This window comes from Callorhinchus milii, unplaced genomic scaffold, assembly GCF_018977255.1.
Source record: "Callorhinchus milii isolate IMCB2004 unplaced genomic scaffold, IMCB_Cmil_1.0 Scaffold2, whole genome shotgun sequence".
Taxonomy (NCBI): Eukaryota; Metazoa; Chordata; class Chondrichthyes; order Chimaeriformes; family Callorhinchidae; genus Callorhinchus; species Callorhinchus milii.
Window position 1 is genome coordinate 36,222,229 of NW_024704743.1, and position 19,494 is coordinate 36,241,722.

General features: G+C 40.7%; 1 protein-coding gene across 1 annotated transcript in view; it reads left to right on the top strand.

The window, feature by feature from the left end:
- myripb (myosin VIIA and Rab interacting protein b) overlaps positions 1-19,494 on the top strand; it is a 230,568-nt gene that overhangs the window by 164,493 nt on the left and 46,581 nt on the right. Inside the window, exon 4 of the mRNA XM_007896883.2 lies at positions 17,953-18,089. Coding sequence (XP_007895074.2) covers positions 17,953-18,089 — 137 coding nt within the window. The remainder of the gene's footprint in view (positions 1-17,952; positions 18,090-19,494) is intronic.

Below are 19,494 nucleotides of genomic sequence, written 5' to 3' on the forward strand. Positions count from 1 at the left end.
TAAGGCATTATAAAATTATGTTACGCTCAACAGTATTTATTATATTTCTATATAATCAATAGTATTACATTTAGAATAAAATGAAATTGGTTTAGGAACTCTTGTTTTTATTTGTTCACTTTTTTTATCACATTAGCAGTTATTTGAATCAAAATGAAATTTCAGCACAATATGAAGCTTTTCACCCATCTGGAGTTATCAACTCTAATCCCCTTACCCTGCTCTCTCACTTTCTATAATTTTTAATATTGCCTTTCCAATTTCTTTTAAATATAGTAAACTCTCATATATACAGAATTTGTACCTTGCTGGACCAGGCCCCAAACAGATTTTTAAAAAAACAATTGCCAGCCCACACAGGCCATCAGTGGCTTTAATCCACTTTGACTCAGTTTGAATCTCGCAGCAAAGGACATCTGATTCACTATCTTCTGCTTATGGGATTCAAACAATTACAATGCCAGTAATGGCATTAACTAGCATTTTTTGGCCCTGGATAAAAGCCAGGGCCGAAAAAAGCCGGTAAACGTCAGCACCGGAATTGTAATTATACTTAGCCAGAAATTTCAGCTCGCCAAACTGGATTTTCCCCCCATTCCTGTCCAGCTAGTCATAATTTAATTGTATTCTTATCTACTGGATCTACAATACCAAATCTACTGGAATTGGCTTCAGCTGCCTTTTATAGGAATGAATTCCACAGCCGTGTGGTGAAAATTGAGATGCTGTAGTGTGTTAATTAACATTTATGTGCTAATTAACACATCATTAAAATTAGCAACCTCAAGATAATTAACACATCCATTTGTGCTGGAGGCAGAGCTCCCTTAAAATTTGCTTCTAATATAGTCAGCTGTCTCACACACAGGGTGGATCTTTGGTCGCAGATTGGCTCACGGTTCACAACTGGTATTGGAGTGGCAGTTATCAGGATACCAGCTTTTCACAGGTTTTGATTAGTTTTGTTTTTGTATAGATCCCTGAAGTTCAGTATCTTAAATTGTTTTACTAGATTTACAAGAATGATACCAGGGATTGGGGGAGGGGGTGCTTTAGGTGCCACCTTACTAAGCCAGTCTGGAACCTTGGCGTCTTGTTTGACCCTCAACTATCCTTTCTACCCCACATCCATGCCATGTCGTGCTCTGCCTTCCCCCACTTCCGCAGCATCTCCCGGCTCCATCACTGCCTCACAACGCTAACCACCAAGGCGCTCATACACGCAATCATAACATCCAGGTTCAACTACGCAAACTCCCTGCTTGTCGGGCTCCCCAACTGCTCCCTCCATTGGCGGCAGATCATCCAGAACTTTGCAGCCCATGCCCTCTCCCACACCAGGTGCTGACCCTATCACCCTTATCCTCACCCGACTCCACAGGCGTCCCATCACACAGAGGATACAGTTCAAAATCCTGATCCTCACCTTAAAAGCCCTCCAGGGCCTTGCTTCCCCCTACCTCTGCGACCTCCTAACCTCCTACCAACCTGCTTGCTCCCTCCGCTCAGCGGGCTCCAGCCTGCTTCCCGTCTCCAGCCTCGACTGTGCCCACCATTGGCGGGCGAGCCTTCAGCCACTCTGCTCCCACCCTCTGGAACTCCATCCCGCAGTCCCTCTGTCTCATCCCCTCCCTTGCCTCTGCATTTTTCCCCACCAAATATACAGTCAATTTACTTTACATTATATTTTGTGAAGCACTTCGAGACGTATCGAAGATGTGATAAAGCACTATATTAAATGCAAGGAATATTACTACTGTCATTTTCTCAATCCTCATTCAAGCCTCAGCAAAAGAGGCTGAAGGTATGGTGGGTTCACACAAAACCACAATTATGGATCCTTCTCAATTTCATTGAGCAGAAAGAGTTCATCCTGTGCGGCTGCCACTGCTCATACATCATGACATTAAAGATCTCTAAAGGAAAGGGTTAAACATATTGCAAACATTTATCTCAACAATTAAGATAATGTGGAATATGGAAAATTATTGAATTCCCTCTTATTTTTCACATTTGCTGTTCACAAATGTTGAAAAAAACCTGCAGAAACTTTATCTTCCAAATCAAGACTGAATTTAAGAATTTTCCACTATTCTGTACCATCCTAAATTTTACAATAATGGTCTTAAGACCAAAACCATGAGTTTCTATTCACTGGAGCATCATTCCTTATGATCAACATGCAGTACGTTTTAATTAGGACTGGTTTTATATTTGAGATTTTTTTAACCCTCAAGTCTTTCAGGTAAAATTGGGCATTTCATGACTGCAGACTAGTCATAAGGTCATAATATAAATTATAGGAGCAAAACTGAAGTACTCTATTGACGTCATCAGCATACAGGATTAAATTATGGTTTTCTACTGATTATCTAGTCTGTAATTTTTTTAATACACGCTACAGTCTCGGCCAATTACACAGCATGCTGGAATCAGTTAAAAGGAAAGCTGAAATGACTGATTGAAGGCTCTGAGCGAATGCTACAGTGCATCTCCGCAGGTTAATAACTTACATGATTCATAGATGACTAGAATATTTTTTGCATTCTCCACAGCACAGACCTGACAGCAAGGATATAGTTTCACGACACCAGGAACCATCCAATAACTCATCCAAGTAGCCATTTTTCGTGTGTGAGCCTCAACTGTGAGCATTAGCAAGTTTGTCGATAGTGTGGGGAACTGTCGCCAAATTTAATCCACACACGTGTGGACAGCCAATGTCCACACACGTGTACTCTCCAGCAGAGATTGAAAAGTGCTCTTCAGGAAAACGGAAAAGTGTATTGGTGTCTTGTGCCCCCCCCCCCCCCAAATTCTTCAGAATGTAAAATGCATTTGCTGCAATGAACCCCATGTATGTCACGCCAATCTGCAAAACCTCAGCTCAAGAGGGATCTCAGTTCAGAGCCATGCACTCAAGCATTGATGTGATGTACACAGGGATTCCTAGCGCAGATCCACTTTACATCCCCAAGCTGTTTTTCTGGTTCAATGCCATTTTCCTCTACTCTACATAGACCAAGTTACACCCCAATTGCATCCACTAAATAGTAGGGGATGTTTTGGTCAGATGAGTGTCATGTGAAAACCCATTACCATGTCTACAAAATTAGACAGAGAGTTCCACATATAATAATAATAATCCTTGCATTTTCATGTCTTCTAGACGTCTCAAAGCGCTTCACAGATTGTACTGTAAAGTGAATTGACTGTATATTTGTGGGTGAAATGCGGCAGCCAATTGCACACAGCAGCATCCCACAAACAGCCGTGGATTGAAGTGACTGTGGATTGAAGTGATTGTATTATTGTTTTATTTTCTTGAGGGATTAATATCAGGCATGTGGAGTAAGGAAACTGGCGCAAGGTTTCACGCTGCCGGGAATCGAACCCAGGTCTCTCACTTGCAAAGCGAGTGCTCTAACCACTGAGCTACAGGACTCCACTAGTTATTAGACTCCACACATATTAGTTAAGCGCACGTTGAGTAAAGGGTTCTTATAGCTGCAGCTATGAGAGAGAAAATGTCTACCACACGGCTTCTGCTTTGATTTTTCATCTTTGCTTGGCTTCTGTGAAAGGTTCTGAGATGTTATTCTATATGATAGGATCCATATAATTGCAAGTTGTGTTGATTCAAACTCCCTACACCATCCTGGCTGTAAGGGGAAAAAATTGAAGTCGTTCAACAAAAAGAGATTACTTGCTCTAATTCAAAAATAATGGTGTAATTTGATGCATTTTTCTATCCTTTCTTTGATAATTATTTAAAGTGTCTTTTTCAAATACAATAAAAAAGATTGTAGACATGAACATCATCATCACATAGCGAAACACTGTACAGCCACCACTCAATGCAGCTTGTGTGACAGCTTTTGAACAGTGGTAATGGTACATTAATGGATTGCATTCACTGAGCACAGTGTAAATTGGACAGGGTGAATGAACAAAGGACACAGTGCACCAATGAATGCAAAATTTGAACTGCTAAAACAAAGGATAAATGAGAATACCCAGCTCTGATTCCCCATTGTGAATAGAATTGGATCCACAGTTATTTGTGTTACCTGAGAATTTTGAGGTATAAACGTAATTACATTACACCTCTTCACAAAAAATGAGGATGGAAAACCCCACCAAAGAACAATTAGGAACGAGAGCACCGGATTGATTTTTCTTCATTCCTTACTGGAAGACTAATTGTAGGGCCTCAACGACACCAATACAATAAATCAAAAGGTCTCCCGCTGTGTCATAGATTTCGGTGGTTCTAGTGGAAAAGCTGATTCCTATGTTATCCTCTTTATTATCAATCGATAATGTGGTCAATCTATGATGCTGTCAAGGAATATCTCCAAATTTCTTCCCACTATAATTCCTTATGTCGATGAATCTGAAAAGGATTAATATTAATATTTGTAATAGAGGTTTTCAGAATTCTGAATGGTTTCAAAGTGTAAATAGAGAGAGGTCATTTCATCTGGTCAGCAAGTCAGTAAACAATTGAGCATTCTCACCAAAAAAAAAGAGATTGAAAAATATGTTTTTACACAGAAGATTGTTAGAGTATAGGATGCCTCAGTACAAAGGACTGTGAAAACTGAGTCCATAACAGCATTTATAAAGGAAATAAAAGAGGGAAAAAAAATTAAAGGATTTAGGGAAATTGTCATAGTAAACTCTCAAGTAGGTGGGCTAACACCAGCACAGACAAAATGTGCTGTAAATGTTCTATGATAATACCATTGTACTTTTTGTTGCAGAACGTTTGATCAGAAATTATTCAGAATAGCAGAGAAAGTAACTGGTAAGAGAGGAGTCCTGTAGCTCAGTGGTTAGAGCACTCGCTTTGCAAGTGAGAGACCTGAGATCAAGTCCAGGCAGAGGGCGAAACCTTGGGCAAGTTTCCTTACTCCACACCCTAATAATAATCCCTCCAAAACCAAAACCAATAATAAATTGGTCATTTTCAATCTACGACTGTTTGTGGGACATTGCTGTGCGCAATTGGCTGCTGCGTTCGCCCACAAATATACAGTCAATTCACTTTACAGTATGTTCTCTAAAGCGCTTTGGGACGTCCTCCCAACGTGAAAAGCGCTGTATCAAATGCAAGGATTATTATTATTATAAGGATATCCTAATTTTTTTAAAGAATTGGAACACAAATCATTTCCAATTACACAGCATTTCCAGGCCAAACAAGTAATCTGTAGGCTAGGGCGAAGTTCCAGTAACACCCAGTGATGGATGGCTGGCAGAGAGCAACAACTCTATAATTCAGTTCAGGTCCTCAGCAGCCACTATAAACCATAACAACAGCAGCCTGCTCTCAGTACCACCACCACTACCAAGTTACAATTAGCCACTACTATTCACTGCTTCTTATTTCAGTGTCTGCTAGAATAATTTGAACAGTTTATTTTATACGTTTCTTTGTGCTTTTCATATTGTTAGACTTACGGCCCCACTGAGCACAATAAAGGTATGTGTTAAAGGTGGAAGGGTAATATAAGCTCAGGGCGCTAAACCTGAAGTTGTAAATCATTACCTGACATGCACAGACATTGGAGCCTCATTCTAACACATGGTTTGAGATCAATAAAATCCCATTCTGTGTTATAGCTAGGCACGCTAGCGGGTTTTACTGTGCTTATTCATGGTATGACTTGCTTCCTGTGTGCCAGTCAGTTCCCGCACTAAAAGTAGAATGACCAACTTCTGGGACCTTTTTAAAATACCTTTTTGTTTTGTGCTTGGCAGCAAAGCAGGAAGTCAGAGGCAACCTGCTGACCTGGAAGTCAGCCATTTTAGTACAAATAGCCAGCTGGAGCATGGGCAGCAACCTAGCCAGCAATGTGTAGTGAATGTGGTTCACAGTCCAACCATATTATAAATGAATAAGTACTATAGTCAAACCTGTTATTGTGTAGCTGCACTGTATTATGAGTTTTGCTATTATGAGTTTTATGGCAATAGATAGTGGAAGACAGACTATTCAGTGTAATATCAGAAATGGTCACTATATTACCTGTTATAGACTAGTATGATCTGGCAAAGTATATGTTCATTGTGGAGTCTGTGGCTCTGGAGTTGTTTGCTTCTCCTGTTGGTAATAAATGATTGATGCACTGTGTGTTTCAAAAATAGAGCTGAACACATGATGAAGAAGAAATCCAACTGATGTCTAAAGTTAAATGCTCTCATGCAAAGCTTGGGTAGTACGTCTTGATTTCCACTATTATCCATTAGTATTAGCACTATATTCCATTAGTAGTTCCATTATTCTCACCAAAAAAAATTGTTGAGCACTTCTTTCAACTGATTGTTGACAACACTGAAGATATTCTGCTTTGCTTTCGCCAGCACTTCCTTCGACTCTGACAAGAACACAAAATTATTCTTTAGCCCATTTAATCTCATCCCTCCAGACCACCAACCCTATCATTCCCCCATCACTGTATCAAGCTGCTTTTTTAAATTAGTCTAGTGTCTTAGCCACTATCTCCTTTGCTGCCAACCTATTCCAGTGGTTAATTACCCTCTGTGTAAAGAAAAACTTACTGGTATCTGCCCTGAAATTGGGTCCTCTTGTTCTGCTGTCTTTGTGCATCCTAAAATATTGATCTGGGATTAATTTTTCAATCCCATTTCAAGTTTTGTACATCTCTATGAGGTCCCCTCTGAGTCGTCTTCTCTCAAAACTGAAGAGCCGTAGCTTGTCTAATTGATGCACACGGCTCATTCCTCTAACACTGGGGCTTATGCTCTTTGCTCTCCTCTGCACTCCCAAGGGCTTTATGTCACTGTGACCAGAACTGTATGCAGTATTCAAGGTGTAGTGCGATTAGAGCATTGTACAGCCTGACTATGATGACTAGGGATATAAACTCAACTGATTTAGCAAATAGCTCAGCATCCGGTTGCCTTGTTTATTGCTGATTCGCATTGTTTTGCTATAGTGGGCAACTGACATCCCTAGATCTCTTTCAGACTCTCCTTTGGCAAATTCAATCCCATCCATGGTATACTTGTGTTTCCTATTCTTGGATCCTATATATACTATTAAACTTCATTTGCTAGTTCTCAACACATGTACTACTCTAATCAACCTCTCTTTGTAGGATTTTTTCTGCCTCTTCTGATTCCACATTTCCCTCCAACTTGGTGTCATCTACAAACTTACCTATCTTAAACTGGTTCTGTGAATCCAGATCATTAATATATATATATTAATACATACAAAGAACTGGAGGGATCCCAGAGGCACCCTACTTGATATCTCTCACAATTTTGACCGAGCTCTCCTAACAAAGAGCCTCTGCTTCTTTCTCTTCAGCCAATTCTGAATCCATGTCCATGTCTTGCTCTTGATACCCAGCGACCACAATCTGTGGAGGAGTCTTTCATGTGATACTTTCATGTCATACTCTGTGTGCGTTATATGTGGAGTTACACAGTCACTATAATTTACAGTATATTCTGTGAAACACTTTGAGATGTCTCGAAGGGTGATAAGGCGTGATATCAAATGTAAGGATTATTACTATTTATCAACCCCCTTTTGCAAGTCTAGATGTACAACATTATATGGCTTCCCACAATCAATTTGGGCTGTATCATTTTCCTTAGTTGTTCATTCCAGCTCACATAGTCTGTGTGACATATTGTTTGATATTCAGGTCTCCTTTAAGTCTTTTATCTAGTTCACGTTCCTTCACATCCACAAAACCACCCGCCTCCGTTCCTACCTCACCCCCGACTCAACCAAAACCTCCATTGATGTTTTTGTTACCTTCAGATTTGTTTTCTTTAATTTTCTCGTTGCCAGTCTTTTTTTGGTCAACCAGGTGTCTGATACAAGCGGAAACCCATTGCAATGCTTAAGAGGATCCAAACCAGATTGAGAGCTCTAAGTATCCCTCTTTTACATGGAAATTCTCAGATATTGGAAAGGAAGAGCCAAAGCTTGATGACCCCATTCTGTTCATTGGGGTCCTGCTAGAGTTTAGCCAGGTAAAACTGCACAGCTTGCCATTGAGACACTGTCTGGCAAGCCTGCTGAAGCAGAGATAATGGAGCATGAGTTTAGAGAAGATTATATAGACATGATGGAGCGAGGCTGCGAAGGGATTTGAATACGAGGCCACGGATTGGAAATTCATCGACTCTGGGCTAGGGAGCCAAAGGAGATTGGCAAAGTCAGGTGAAGGGAACTTGTATGGGACAGGACTTGGGTAAGTCAAGGTTAGTAAGTGTAATATAATAATCCTTGCATTTGATGTAGTGCCTTATCACATCTTCGAGATGTCTCAAAGCGCTTCACAGAATATACTGTAAAGTGAATTGACTGTATATTTTGTAGGCGAAACACAACAGCCACTTGTGCACAGTAGTGTCCCACAAACAGTCATGGGTTGAAGTGACCAATTTATTATTATACTAGGGAAAAATATGTGCCCACCACCAAGGCAGGTAAGTTTACCAATAAGCAAATAAAAATAAACTTTGTGATATAAAATTCTCTTAATCATTCAGATCATAAATGAGGTTAGGGATGTATATTTGGATTAATTTGGAATTAGGATTTGAGTTCAGTGAATCTGCAATTCTGATCCCCTGAAGCCGAATTTATAATTTTTAGTCTTCTGGAGCAGTTACAAGGAATACGATTAAGGAATACAACAGTATGTACAAGACCTACAGCCATTCGAGAGTATTATACTCAGATCAGTTGGCACCTGAGTCAAAATGTTGGGGGTTCAGACCTCAGATCGGGATTTGAGATTCATGGTCTTGTCTGACACTCCAGTGTAATGTTGGGGAGGGAGGGTCTCTACATTGTCAGAGTTGCCATCCTTCAGGTGAAATGTTCATATGTTTGCCTGTTAAAAATCCCATGGCACTGTTCAAAAAGGGAAGGGAGTTTCTCCTCCCAATAGTCCCTCAGATAAACTTGTTAATTACTTCATGGCTGTTTGTAGGACATTGCTGTGTGGAAATAGGCTGCTGCTTTCCACTACAGATACGCAGTCACTGCACTTTACAGTAATACTGTGAAGTGCTTTGAGGCATTTTGATGATATGATAAGGCGCAATATCAAATGGAAGGGTTATTATTATTATTATACGCACCAAATACATACACTGCTGAAGTACAGTTCTGTCCATTAGCTAACCGATATCCTGGTGGTACATTATCGTTTCACTCGAGAATGTTTATATAGAAAAACAACTTGTATTAAAGACTGCAATTATAAATGCAATTAGACATTATAATTTAATTTTGCATTTCCTGTGAGTTTGGAATGATATATCCATCTTTTGTTATTTAATCACTATTGTCATATAAATACATTTTTGGAGTCAAAGAAAAATTACTGTCCTTGATGCTGAATTTTATTATAATTATATGGCAACAAAATGAAATTAATCAGTGATTTTACTTCAAAGAAAATCTTGCTTACTTTAGGCACCTTGTGCTAGCATCAACCAGGTCAATTGTAGCGCTGGTCACATACAGAGCAAATCTCACAATCTACAATTCCTCACTGCATCTATTATGGACTTTGTGTAAAGCACTTGCATTATGCACCACGTGTAAACTATGCCTAAATAAATGTGTACACAAGGAATTATGGGTGCCCTTAATTATCTATTTAAGAACCAATAATTTCACACATGGCACAACACAACTTGCACTTATATACAGTGAACCCCGATATAGCTCATACCATTATTACTCTGCTTCATTTATAATACGAGAGGATTGTAAATCCCATAAGTTCCTACCTTAAAATAAAAAAATCCTGGCATTGTGCCATCCAAATGCTCCAAACTTAAAATCTCACATGAAATCAGGTTTTCGTGCCTCAAAATACACGATTGCGCTGAAAGCACTCTGATGAATTTGAGCTGACAATGCTGTGACGCATCTCAAGGGCTTTCAGCATTGATAACAGTTGCTACATAAGAGTCATCGGGTTGACACTGACATCACTTCCTGCACCCTGGATGACTCTTTGGCTAAAAGGGCCAACTTCAACCTTATTATACCACCCCACCATCACTTCCTGCCTACTGCACAGCACACAAGAAGTGATGTAAGCAGAAATCTGATGACCTCCAAGACACATGCTTCCCAAATGCTAAACTGGCTGACTTTGGGATCATCAGGTCACCACTGTTGTCATTTCCTGCTTGGAGAATACATACTGTTGCCAGCGATCTGATGACCTGGAAGTCAACCTTTTTTAAAATGCTAGAACTCTCGAGCAAGGTTGGCTGTGCACATAATCAGTGAAACCAGCTATTGTGTCTCATTAGATTTTATGAGTCCCAATCATCTCATTATAATGGGGCTCCACTGTATATGGAAACCCCTTCACTTTTCCTAACGCTCCTATGTTTCCTGAGCAACCTGTAACCTTGTAGATTGTACAATATTCACTTCCAGCATCCTGATCTAGCCATGTCTCTGTGATTCCTATCTCATAATTGTACTGGTTGACACTCAGTGCCTCTAGTTCCACCATTTTATTTCAATTTTTTCTAGCTTTTATGTATATGGATATAATGTTGCACTTTACTCCTGTAACCATTGTGTCTGGTTGCCCGGTTTTGCCAACTGAGGATCTCTTGAGATCTTTCTGCTATTGATTTAGATATTTCCACTGTTTTGGTCTATTTTATTTTCATTCTTTCCCATGTTTTCCTGACGATCAATAAGCCTGAGCTATTTCCTATCTACCACAGTATTCCCTGCTCTCCTCTCCAAATCTAGTATGGTCACCATCCTACTCCTACCCTCCCTGCCCTCAATCCCCCCATGATGCCAACCCCGCTCGGGTCAAAATCCCTGACTGTCTAGCGCCTTGGAATGTCCTCCCAACGTGAAAGGCGCTATACAAATGTAATTTGTTGTTGCATTATGTATATTTTGTGCCAATAATTTAGTTCCTGATTTAGTTAAAATGTAAACCAACCTTCTTATAAACATTTTTGTCTACTTGGAAATAATTTCCCAGTTATCTACAGAATCAATTTCCTCCTGCAAACAAGGACATAAAACAGGCATTAGGTTGCAGAGATGGAAGAAGGCAACAACAACAACAACAAATTACATCTGTAAAGCACCTTTCACATCAGGAGGACGTCGCAAGGCGCTTTTAAATGGGATATCAGATGCACAGTCAGGGCAGTCTTGGATTGGATTTGAAACTCAGTTCAGGGATCAAGCAGTACACCAGGATTGTGAGTGAGTAGCCAGGGAGGTTGGCGAAATCACAGCCACAAGCCGGTGGAATGAATGCCTCTTAATGTTGGCTGTAAGATTCCCATTGTGAAATGGTTTGGGCTACACTCAATCCAGTTCTTGTCTGATGTGGACCTACAGCACAAAATGCCCATAATTCAAGACTAATGGCACTACGTTAGTTTCACTTACACAGGCCCGCAGAATAGCTGGCAGCAAATATCTCATTGCAGTGCTTTTTTGAGACAGGGGTTAAGTTATATTGTAGGCTGAATAGCTTTATTTCATTTTGAAGCCTGGGCCATACCCGACCTGGAAATATTTGGTTCTAACACAGGATACCAACAGTTTTCAGTTCCCAGGGTTAACATTCTTCACAAAAACAGAAGTCGCTGGGAACACTCAGCAGGTCAGGCAGCATCTATGGAGAAAGGAAAGTGAGTCAATGTTTCAGGTCTACAACCCTTCGTCAGAACTCCTTTTGTTAACATTCTTCACCTTTTTCAGCACAAACATTCTTCCTCATTAAAAACATGACAATTAAGATAAAATGCTGAAGAATAATGGTGTGATTTCAATAAAGACTACTACCTTAGTGAGTAATGGCCAAATATGATGCCATAGTGATTAATTACTATAATAGTTTATTGTTGCTTGTTCTGCACCCATTAATATGGCAAATTAGGAAAAGCAGATGACCAGCCACTTGTGATGTATGTGGTATTATGTATAATGACTTACGATAACGGTAATTGTAGTTGTTCCTCTGGGATAAGATTTTGCTAATTTAATTCCAGACCAAAACAGTTACAGTATTACAGCAGCTATCAAACCTTTTAACCATTCAAAACTTCATGTGCATCTGATATCTCATTAAATGATGGTGACAATGTTTGAAGGGAAAAGAACATTCAGGGGAAAATACTTAAAACATAATTTCCAAACAACAATATCAGCAATCGGTTCAGAGTAAAGACCAAAATAGATTTTTGTTTCCTTGGCCCATATAGATAGATGCCTCATGCACATTATGATGACAGTCTACATTTATAATTGGTTTTATTTCCAATTTTTCCTTTCTGCGATTGTTGCTCAAGTATTTTTATATGAATTAAAATCAGTGCAGCACAAGCATTTTGTTTCTTTTAATAGAATTATTACTGGAGAAATGTAATCACAACTATAAATCACAATTGCTAAATGATAGGGAAAGAACGCCACTATTCTTTTTACATTCTTTGTATTTTCTCTCTTAGGCATCAGTGTTTTGTTTCTGTGTTCTGTGAATCCTTGCATGCATGCAAATTTGTGAGCTTGCTAACTGTTCACCTGAAGTCAGCAGCTTTCTCTGATAGCGGGCAATTTATTTCACAACATTCCCCAGTGTTAGCTGCTGTACTATGGTGGTGTTATTCTGATTGACTGTCTCAATTGATGGCCCAGTGCTGCTCAATTGGATTTGCCAGGATCCAACGTAAAATCCTCCCCGGCTTTACACCTAGAATCAAAATGCAAAATAATGTTTTATATAGGACATGTTCCTGAAATGTCTTTATCTTGCTTTAAGATGCAGCTGTGTATTTTAGTTTATTTTCACACCCTGGAAGCTAATGCTGATAAATTGTCATGACCTGGAGGTCATGGCTGTTACCTGCATGCTATTTTATATCGCTTGACGTGTTCATGTTGTCAGTGTTTGGCTGAAACATTCGGTGCAAATAGAATTCCACAGTCGATAAATTACCCCATTTATGATGTTGGGTTTCAAAAAGCCTGTTTGGCCTCTTGAGTTGTTGAGCAACGAGTCTTGGACATCACTTGGGAATTTATTTCCCACATCTCTTTGCACCACTTCACTGATTCAGTGGGGTTAAAAATAGTTTTTCAGGAAAATGGCAGCACAAGTGATGGATCACCCTGTAGTATAGTGGTTAGTGCACTCTCCTCGCAAGTAAGAGGCAACTTTCCTTACTTCACACACCTCTGTTTACCTAGCAGTAAGTAGGAACCCGGTTGTTAGCCGATTGGCAGATTGCTTTGATAATAATTCCTTCAAAATAAAAATAATAGTTTTGTCACTCAATTCCTGACTGTTTGAAAGACACCGCTGTACTCTATTGCTTGCTGCGTTTCACTCACAAAATACACAGTCAATCCATTTCCCGATAAATTCTGTGAAGCGCTTTGAGATGTCTCAACTACGTGATAAGGCACTATATCAAATGCAAAGATAATATCGTAGAATCATAGAATTATACAGCACAGAAGGAGGCCATTCAGCCCATTGTGTCTGTGCCAACTCTTTGAAAAGAGCTATCCCACTCCACTGTTCTCTCCCCATAGCTCTGCAAACTTGTCCTCCCCAAATAATTATCTACCTCTCTTTTAAAAGTTGTTATCAAATCAGCTTCCACCACTCTTTCAGGCAATGCATTCCAGATCTGAACAAATCGCTGTGTGAAAAAATTTCTCCTCACCTCCCCTCTGTTTCTTTTAACAACTATTTTAAATTGGTGTCCTCGGGTTACTGACCCACTCTGCCAGTGGGAATAGTTTCTCCTCGTTCACTCTATCGATCCCCATATAATTTTGAAAACTTCTATTATGTCTCCTCTTAACTTTCTCTGCTCCAAGGAGAATAATCCTAGCTTCTCTCGCCTCTCCTGATAACTGAAGTCCCTCATTCCTGATACCATTCTGGTAAATCTCCTTTGCACCCTCTCCAATGCCTTGACATCCTTCCTAAAGTGTGGTGCCCAGAACTGAACACAGTACTCCAGCTGAGGCCTAACCAGTGTTTTATAAAGATTTATCATAACTTCCTGACTTTTGTATTCTATGCCCCTATTTATAAAGCCTAGTATCCCCGTATGCTTTTTTTTAAACAGCTTTATCTGCCTGTCCTGCCACCTTCAAAGATTTATTTATATGAACCCCCAGGTCTCTCTGTTCCTTCACCCTCTGTAAGATTATACCATCAGCTTATATTGCCTCTCCTCATTCTTCCTCCCAAAATGCATCATTTTGCATTTCTCCACATTAAACTTCATCTGCCACGTGTCTGCCCATTTTACCAGTCTGTCTATGTCCTCTTGCAGGCTGCTACTATCCTCCTCACCGTTTACAACAACAACAACAAAATTACACTTGTAAAGCACCTTTCACGTCGGGAGGACATTCCAAGGCACTGAACAGTCAAAACCTGAGCATGAGGGGCAGGGTTGGGTTGAGGGAGGGCAGAGTGGTAGGAGGGTGGCTGAAGACCCGATTGAAAAGGAGGGTATTGAGTCGTGCCTTGAAGGAGGCAAAGGGGGGAGCAAGGTGATGGGATTGTGGGTGGAGTTCCAGAGGGTGGGGGGCAGAGAGGCTGAAAGCCCGGCTGTCGATGGTAGGGTGGGTCGGGCGGGAGACATGGAGCAGACCGGAGCCCGCTGAGCAGAGGGAGCAGACAGGTTGATAGGGGCTCAGCAGTTCTGAGCTGTAGGAGGGGGCAAGACCGTGGATGGCCTTGAAAGTGAGGACGAGGATTTTGAATTCTATCCTCTGAAGGATGGGAAGCCAGTGGAACCGGGTGGGGATGATGGGGTCATGGAGCCTGGTGTGGGAGAGGACACGAGCTGCAGAGTTCTGGATGATTTGCAGCTTTTCCTATGTTATAAAAAAAGCACCTGTGGAAGTAAAGTGGAAACACTTCAGTGTCTAAAATGTACCTTCTCCGAGTCCCAATGTGCATCATACTGACTTGTGTGGGAAGCAGGACAGGAGACTAAAACAGAGGGAAATTGGAATCTTCCAGACCATTTATGAGCTCTGGGGAATTTCTTTTTTTTCGGGGTGGGGGGGGGGGGGGGGGTGGGGGAGGGGGGTAAAATCTAAAATATTCCTTAAGGCTTTCCTTGTCTTATTTTGTGTATTTTAAACAAAAACAGAAAACTGACTTTATGTGGTCATTTTCGTGTTGTAGGCTGGGATTATGGTTGTAACAAATTAAGAATGCTAATAATCAATTTTGAAATTATATTTCTCATGTCGGTGTTAATTGACCTAATAATTATCCTTGCGTTCGATATTGTGCCTTATCGCATTCAAACATGTTAAAGTGCTTCACAGGATGTAGTGCCTTAAGCAAATGTGGCAGACAATTTTGCGCACAGCAATGTCCCCCAAACAGCTATGAAGTGAGTGACCTATTATATTTCCGGAGTTGCTAGCCACAGAGCTGGGAGAACAAGAAGAAGAGCAATAACAACTTGTATTTATATAGCCCCCTTCATGAATATGGCAGCTTGGTGGGGAGAGGTCAGGCTCAGCTGTGATGCTCTCTATACTTGTGTGGGCTGCTGACACTCATTGTCAAGGCTCACAAATAAGCAAAAGGCACTTGGGATAATACTGGAGCCTAACGAACGCCCATGGAACCACACCTGAGCAAAAGGAGGCCAGAACAGGGGCAAAGAGACAGAGGCCAGTGGGAAGAAAATTAGGAAAAAAAGGACACACTAAATTTAAAAAAAAATGTTTTGCACTTGGTTCTTATTGAAAGTAGTAGATTATTGACCCTAAGTTGTAATATAAAGGCACTACTGCGAATCCATTTTGAATGACTGTGTCTATTTCCCGTGCTACATCATTGCTGCACTTTGATGTGAGGCCTGGTTACAAGTAACTCTGTGAGAGCTGCCACTGGTGCTGCAGAGCATTTCAGCACATTATCACCTCTACAAAGCCACAGCCTCTCTGCCGACCGAACAACAAGGCATGAAGCTTCAGTAAGCCATAATTTCACCATTTATTTTTGCAAAGCCTGTTCACTTTAAGCTTCAATCGTTTTGAAGCTGCTTATCATCTAAATATAACAAATTGAGCGCTTTCTCCAAGCTATTATAATGTGTGGTTAAGTCAGATGATGTGGCAAACTGCCAATCATTGATGACAAGTGGCACAGTGTTTACAAAATACATCAACTGGGTGAAATCAGCGGGTTGGAATTTGTGTGCTTTTCAATTTAAGTGGGGGGGGGGGTTTGGAAACATCTCATCGCGGTTGACTTTCACCAAGGAATATGCACTGTCTCTGCTCTGCCATCGAATCTGAAATAATTAGTGGTTTGGTCATTATGAATAAGACTGAATTTCACCTTTTTCTGGTGGGCAGATTCAGTCACTGCTACCGTGAATGATGGTAGGGTATTGCAAGTGAAGAATACAAATTGCTACAGTCTGGGAATACTGCTGCTTTCAAGCATATGCTTATTTCAGTTTGTGTGAACAGGGGATTGGAAGCATTAACTTACAATTGAAAAGAATACTAACCAGTTATTTTGTACGTTTAGCTCGGTGTGATACTTACAGCACAGGCGAACCATGGTTAGCATTCAACAACAACAACAACAAGATTGAATTTATATAGCGCCTTTCACGTCGGGAGGACGTCCCAAGGCACTGGACAGAGTACAGGATTTCATACCCGAGCTGGGGTTGGGGGGGGGGGTGGCTGGTGGCATGGTCGAAGAGGAGGGTTTTGAGGCGGAACTTGAAGGAGGCTAAGGAGGGGGTGAGGCGGAGTGATTGGGGGATGGAATTCCAGAGGTTGGGGGCAGAGTGGCTGAAGGCTCTCCCGCCAATGGTGGGGCAGGTGGGTCGAGGGACGTAGAGCGGGACAGAGCCGGCTGAGCGGAGGGAACGGGCGGGTTGGGAGGGAGTTAGGAGGTCACAGAGGTAGGGTGGGGTGAGGCCATGGCAGGACCAGGATCTTGAACTGGATCCTCTGAAGGATAGGGAGCCAATGGAGTCAGGAGAGAGTGGGGGAGATGGGGTCACGGAGTTTGACCCCATTCAACTCGTACATTGCAGGTACTTCTGTAGAGGTTGTGCTGGCAAAGTGCTTTGGTGCTCTCTGGCCTAAAAATCCTCATTATCTTAAAATCCTTTTATCTTAAAATTTAAGATCTTGAAGAATTTCGGAAAATACTTGGTATTTGGAAGCCGATTTTCTGCAGTTCTCCCATTGTCCACTTTTCACCCTCTCTTCCTCTCCCATTCCCTGAAAAGGTGAATTTTTTTCAAAATTTTCAGTTATAGACCTTTACAGCTGAAATACTGTGACAAACACTCCTTCTAAAAGCCTGTATCACTGGGAGTACAGAAAAGTGTCAATGTTACAACATTGGCCTCAGATCTCTACCTTGCAACATTTACCTCAGTGTATGTGGCACAGGATTTTACACTTATTTATTTTTTAATTCAATGTTTAACAGAAAATGTACATATATTATTCCCTTCTCCCTCATTCTCGAATACAATTCTTGCGTTTTCTGCGTCTTGGTAATTTAGTGGCTTATTGAAAGGTGGACCAGTTCTGCTCTGGCTAATGTGAGCTGGGAATTGTATGAGTGGCATGCACTGAGCACTTTCATTCATTGACACTGAACAAGGTTTAAAAATCAATGCCAGCATTTGAGCAGTAACAAAAAAAGTGTGCTATTCTTGCAAATTTACAAAGTCACACAAGAGGAATATGGGCTTGTGTTGAATATTCTGAAAACTGGTTGTTAGTCTCCTGACCCTGAAGTTCATGTCTGCAGATCCTGAAGTGCTCGCCCTGCTCGATGGGCCTGGACTGGGAGATGGATTGGAAGTGTTGATTCTGTGGTGTTCCTTCAGAAAACTGACCCCTCTTTATTCTTGTTTCTTCAGGCTCCTGAGGACCCAGTCCTTAGAATGGTACTACAATAATGTCAGAGGCAGATTCAAGCACTTCGGCAGCGCTAAAGTGGTTCAGACTTTGTTCAAGAAACGTCTCGCAGAGAGGGGGTGTCAGTCAGACTTACTAGGTATTTACAAGAATCTTAGATTAACATCGCTGCCAATATTGCAGATGTAGATGCATTCTCCACTGTCATCATTGCTTTCAATTTTCTTCATCGATGCCTTTAATATTTTTCATCACATCTCCGTCTAATAATCTCATAGTAATTTTATGTCATAATTAAAAACAGAAACATCATCTTTGAATCCAATTTAATCTCATCTATGGCAATATCTTTTAGTTCCAGTCATAGACTACAAATCCCATTCAATTTATACCCCAGGCTTTCAGTTCAAATTATGGGTTACAATAACCTTTCAATTTAAATTGCAGATTGCGTCAAATATCCTTTTAGTTCAAATCACAGGTTCCAAAACTCTTGTAATTCAAATCATCTATGACAATATCTTTTAGTTCCAGTCATAGACAACAAACCCCATTCAATTCATATCATAGGCTACAATAGCCTTTCATTTGAATATTTCCAACAATACCTGTTCAGTTCAGATCAAATCATTTCATCACAAGAGGCTGTTGGCAAAACAGTCACCACAAAAATAGAATTAAACCTCACAGGTATACACGGAACACACAGCTAGTGCCCGAAGGAGGTGAGAGATCACAGTTTGGAGATAACATTAATAAACTCCTCAAGCCTTACTCTTACATCATAACATCATATGAAGTGATCAGCCTGTGATTGCTTATAACATGCCCCAGCCTGTGTCATCTTAGACTAGCTGTATTCAGTACATTAACTCTCTTGTAAAATGTCTGTTGATTCTAGACTTGGTGACCATAATGTAATACTGTCAAAAATAATTATAGAAAAGGAGATAGACATGACAAGGACCAATGTCCTTGATTGGAAAAAAAAGCTAATTACTGTATAATGATATGAAGAATAAACTGGCTGAGATAGAAGGAAACATTGGCAAACAAAGCTGTTGAGCAACAATGGAAGATTTTTTAAGCATGAGATAGAAAAGGTTCAGGAGAAATATATTCCATTAAGAATTAAGGGGAAATTAACTAATGATGGGATGCCATGGATGAAAAAGGAGAAGCAAATTGCTTATTGGCTTTTTGGCTAAGGTCAAGTGTAGTTTCTGTTCACATCAGTTACTCTTTGAGTTGGCAATGCTGGGAAACGTCATCACCTGTTGAAATTTGCTTGTGTTGTTTACCTTGACTGAATCTCACCCATAACTGGATATGGAAAGAATTGAGCACCTGACCATAGCGAGGCTTTCAGCCCTCTGTTGGAAGTGTTCAGTATTGCAGTACTTCTGATCTGAGGGGTTAGATCTGCTCTGATAGCGGAGATACTGGAACTCAGAGCTCATTTGAGCACCTGGTCACTAGGTTCAGGAGAGGTGATCTGGTCACTTGACTTGCTTGTGAAGACATGGTTCAGATCCACATTGTCC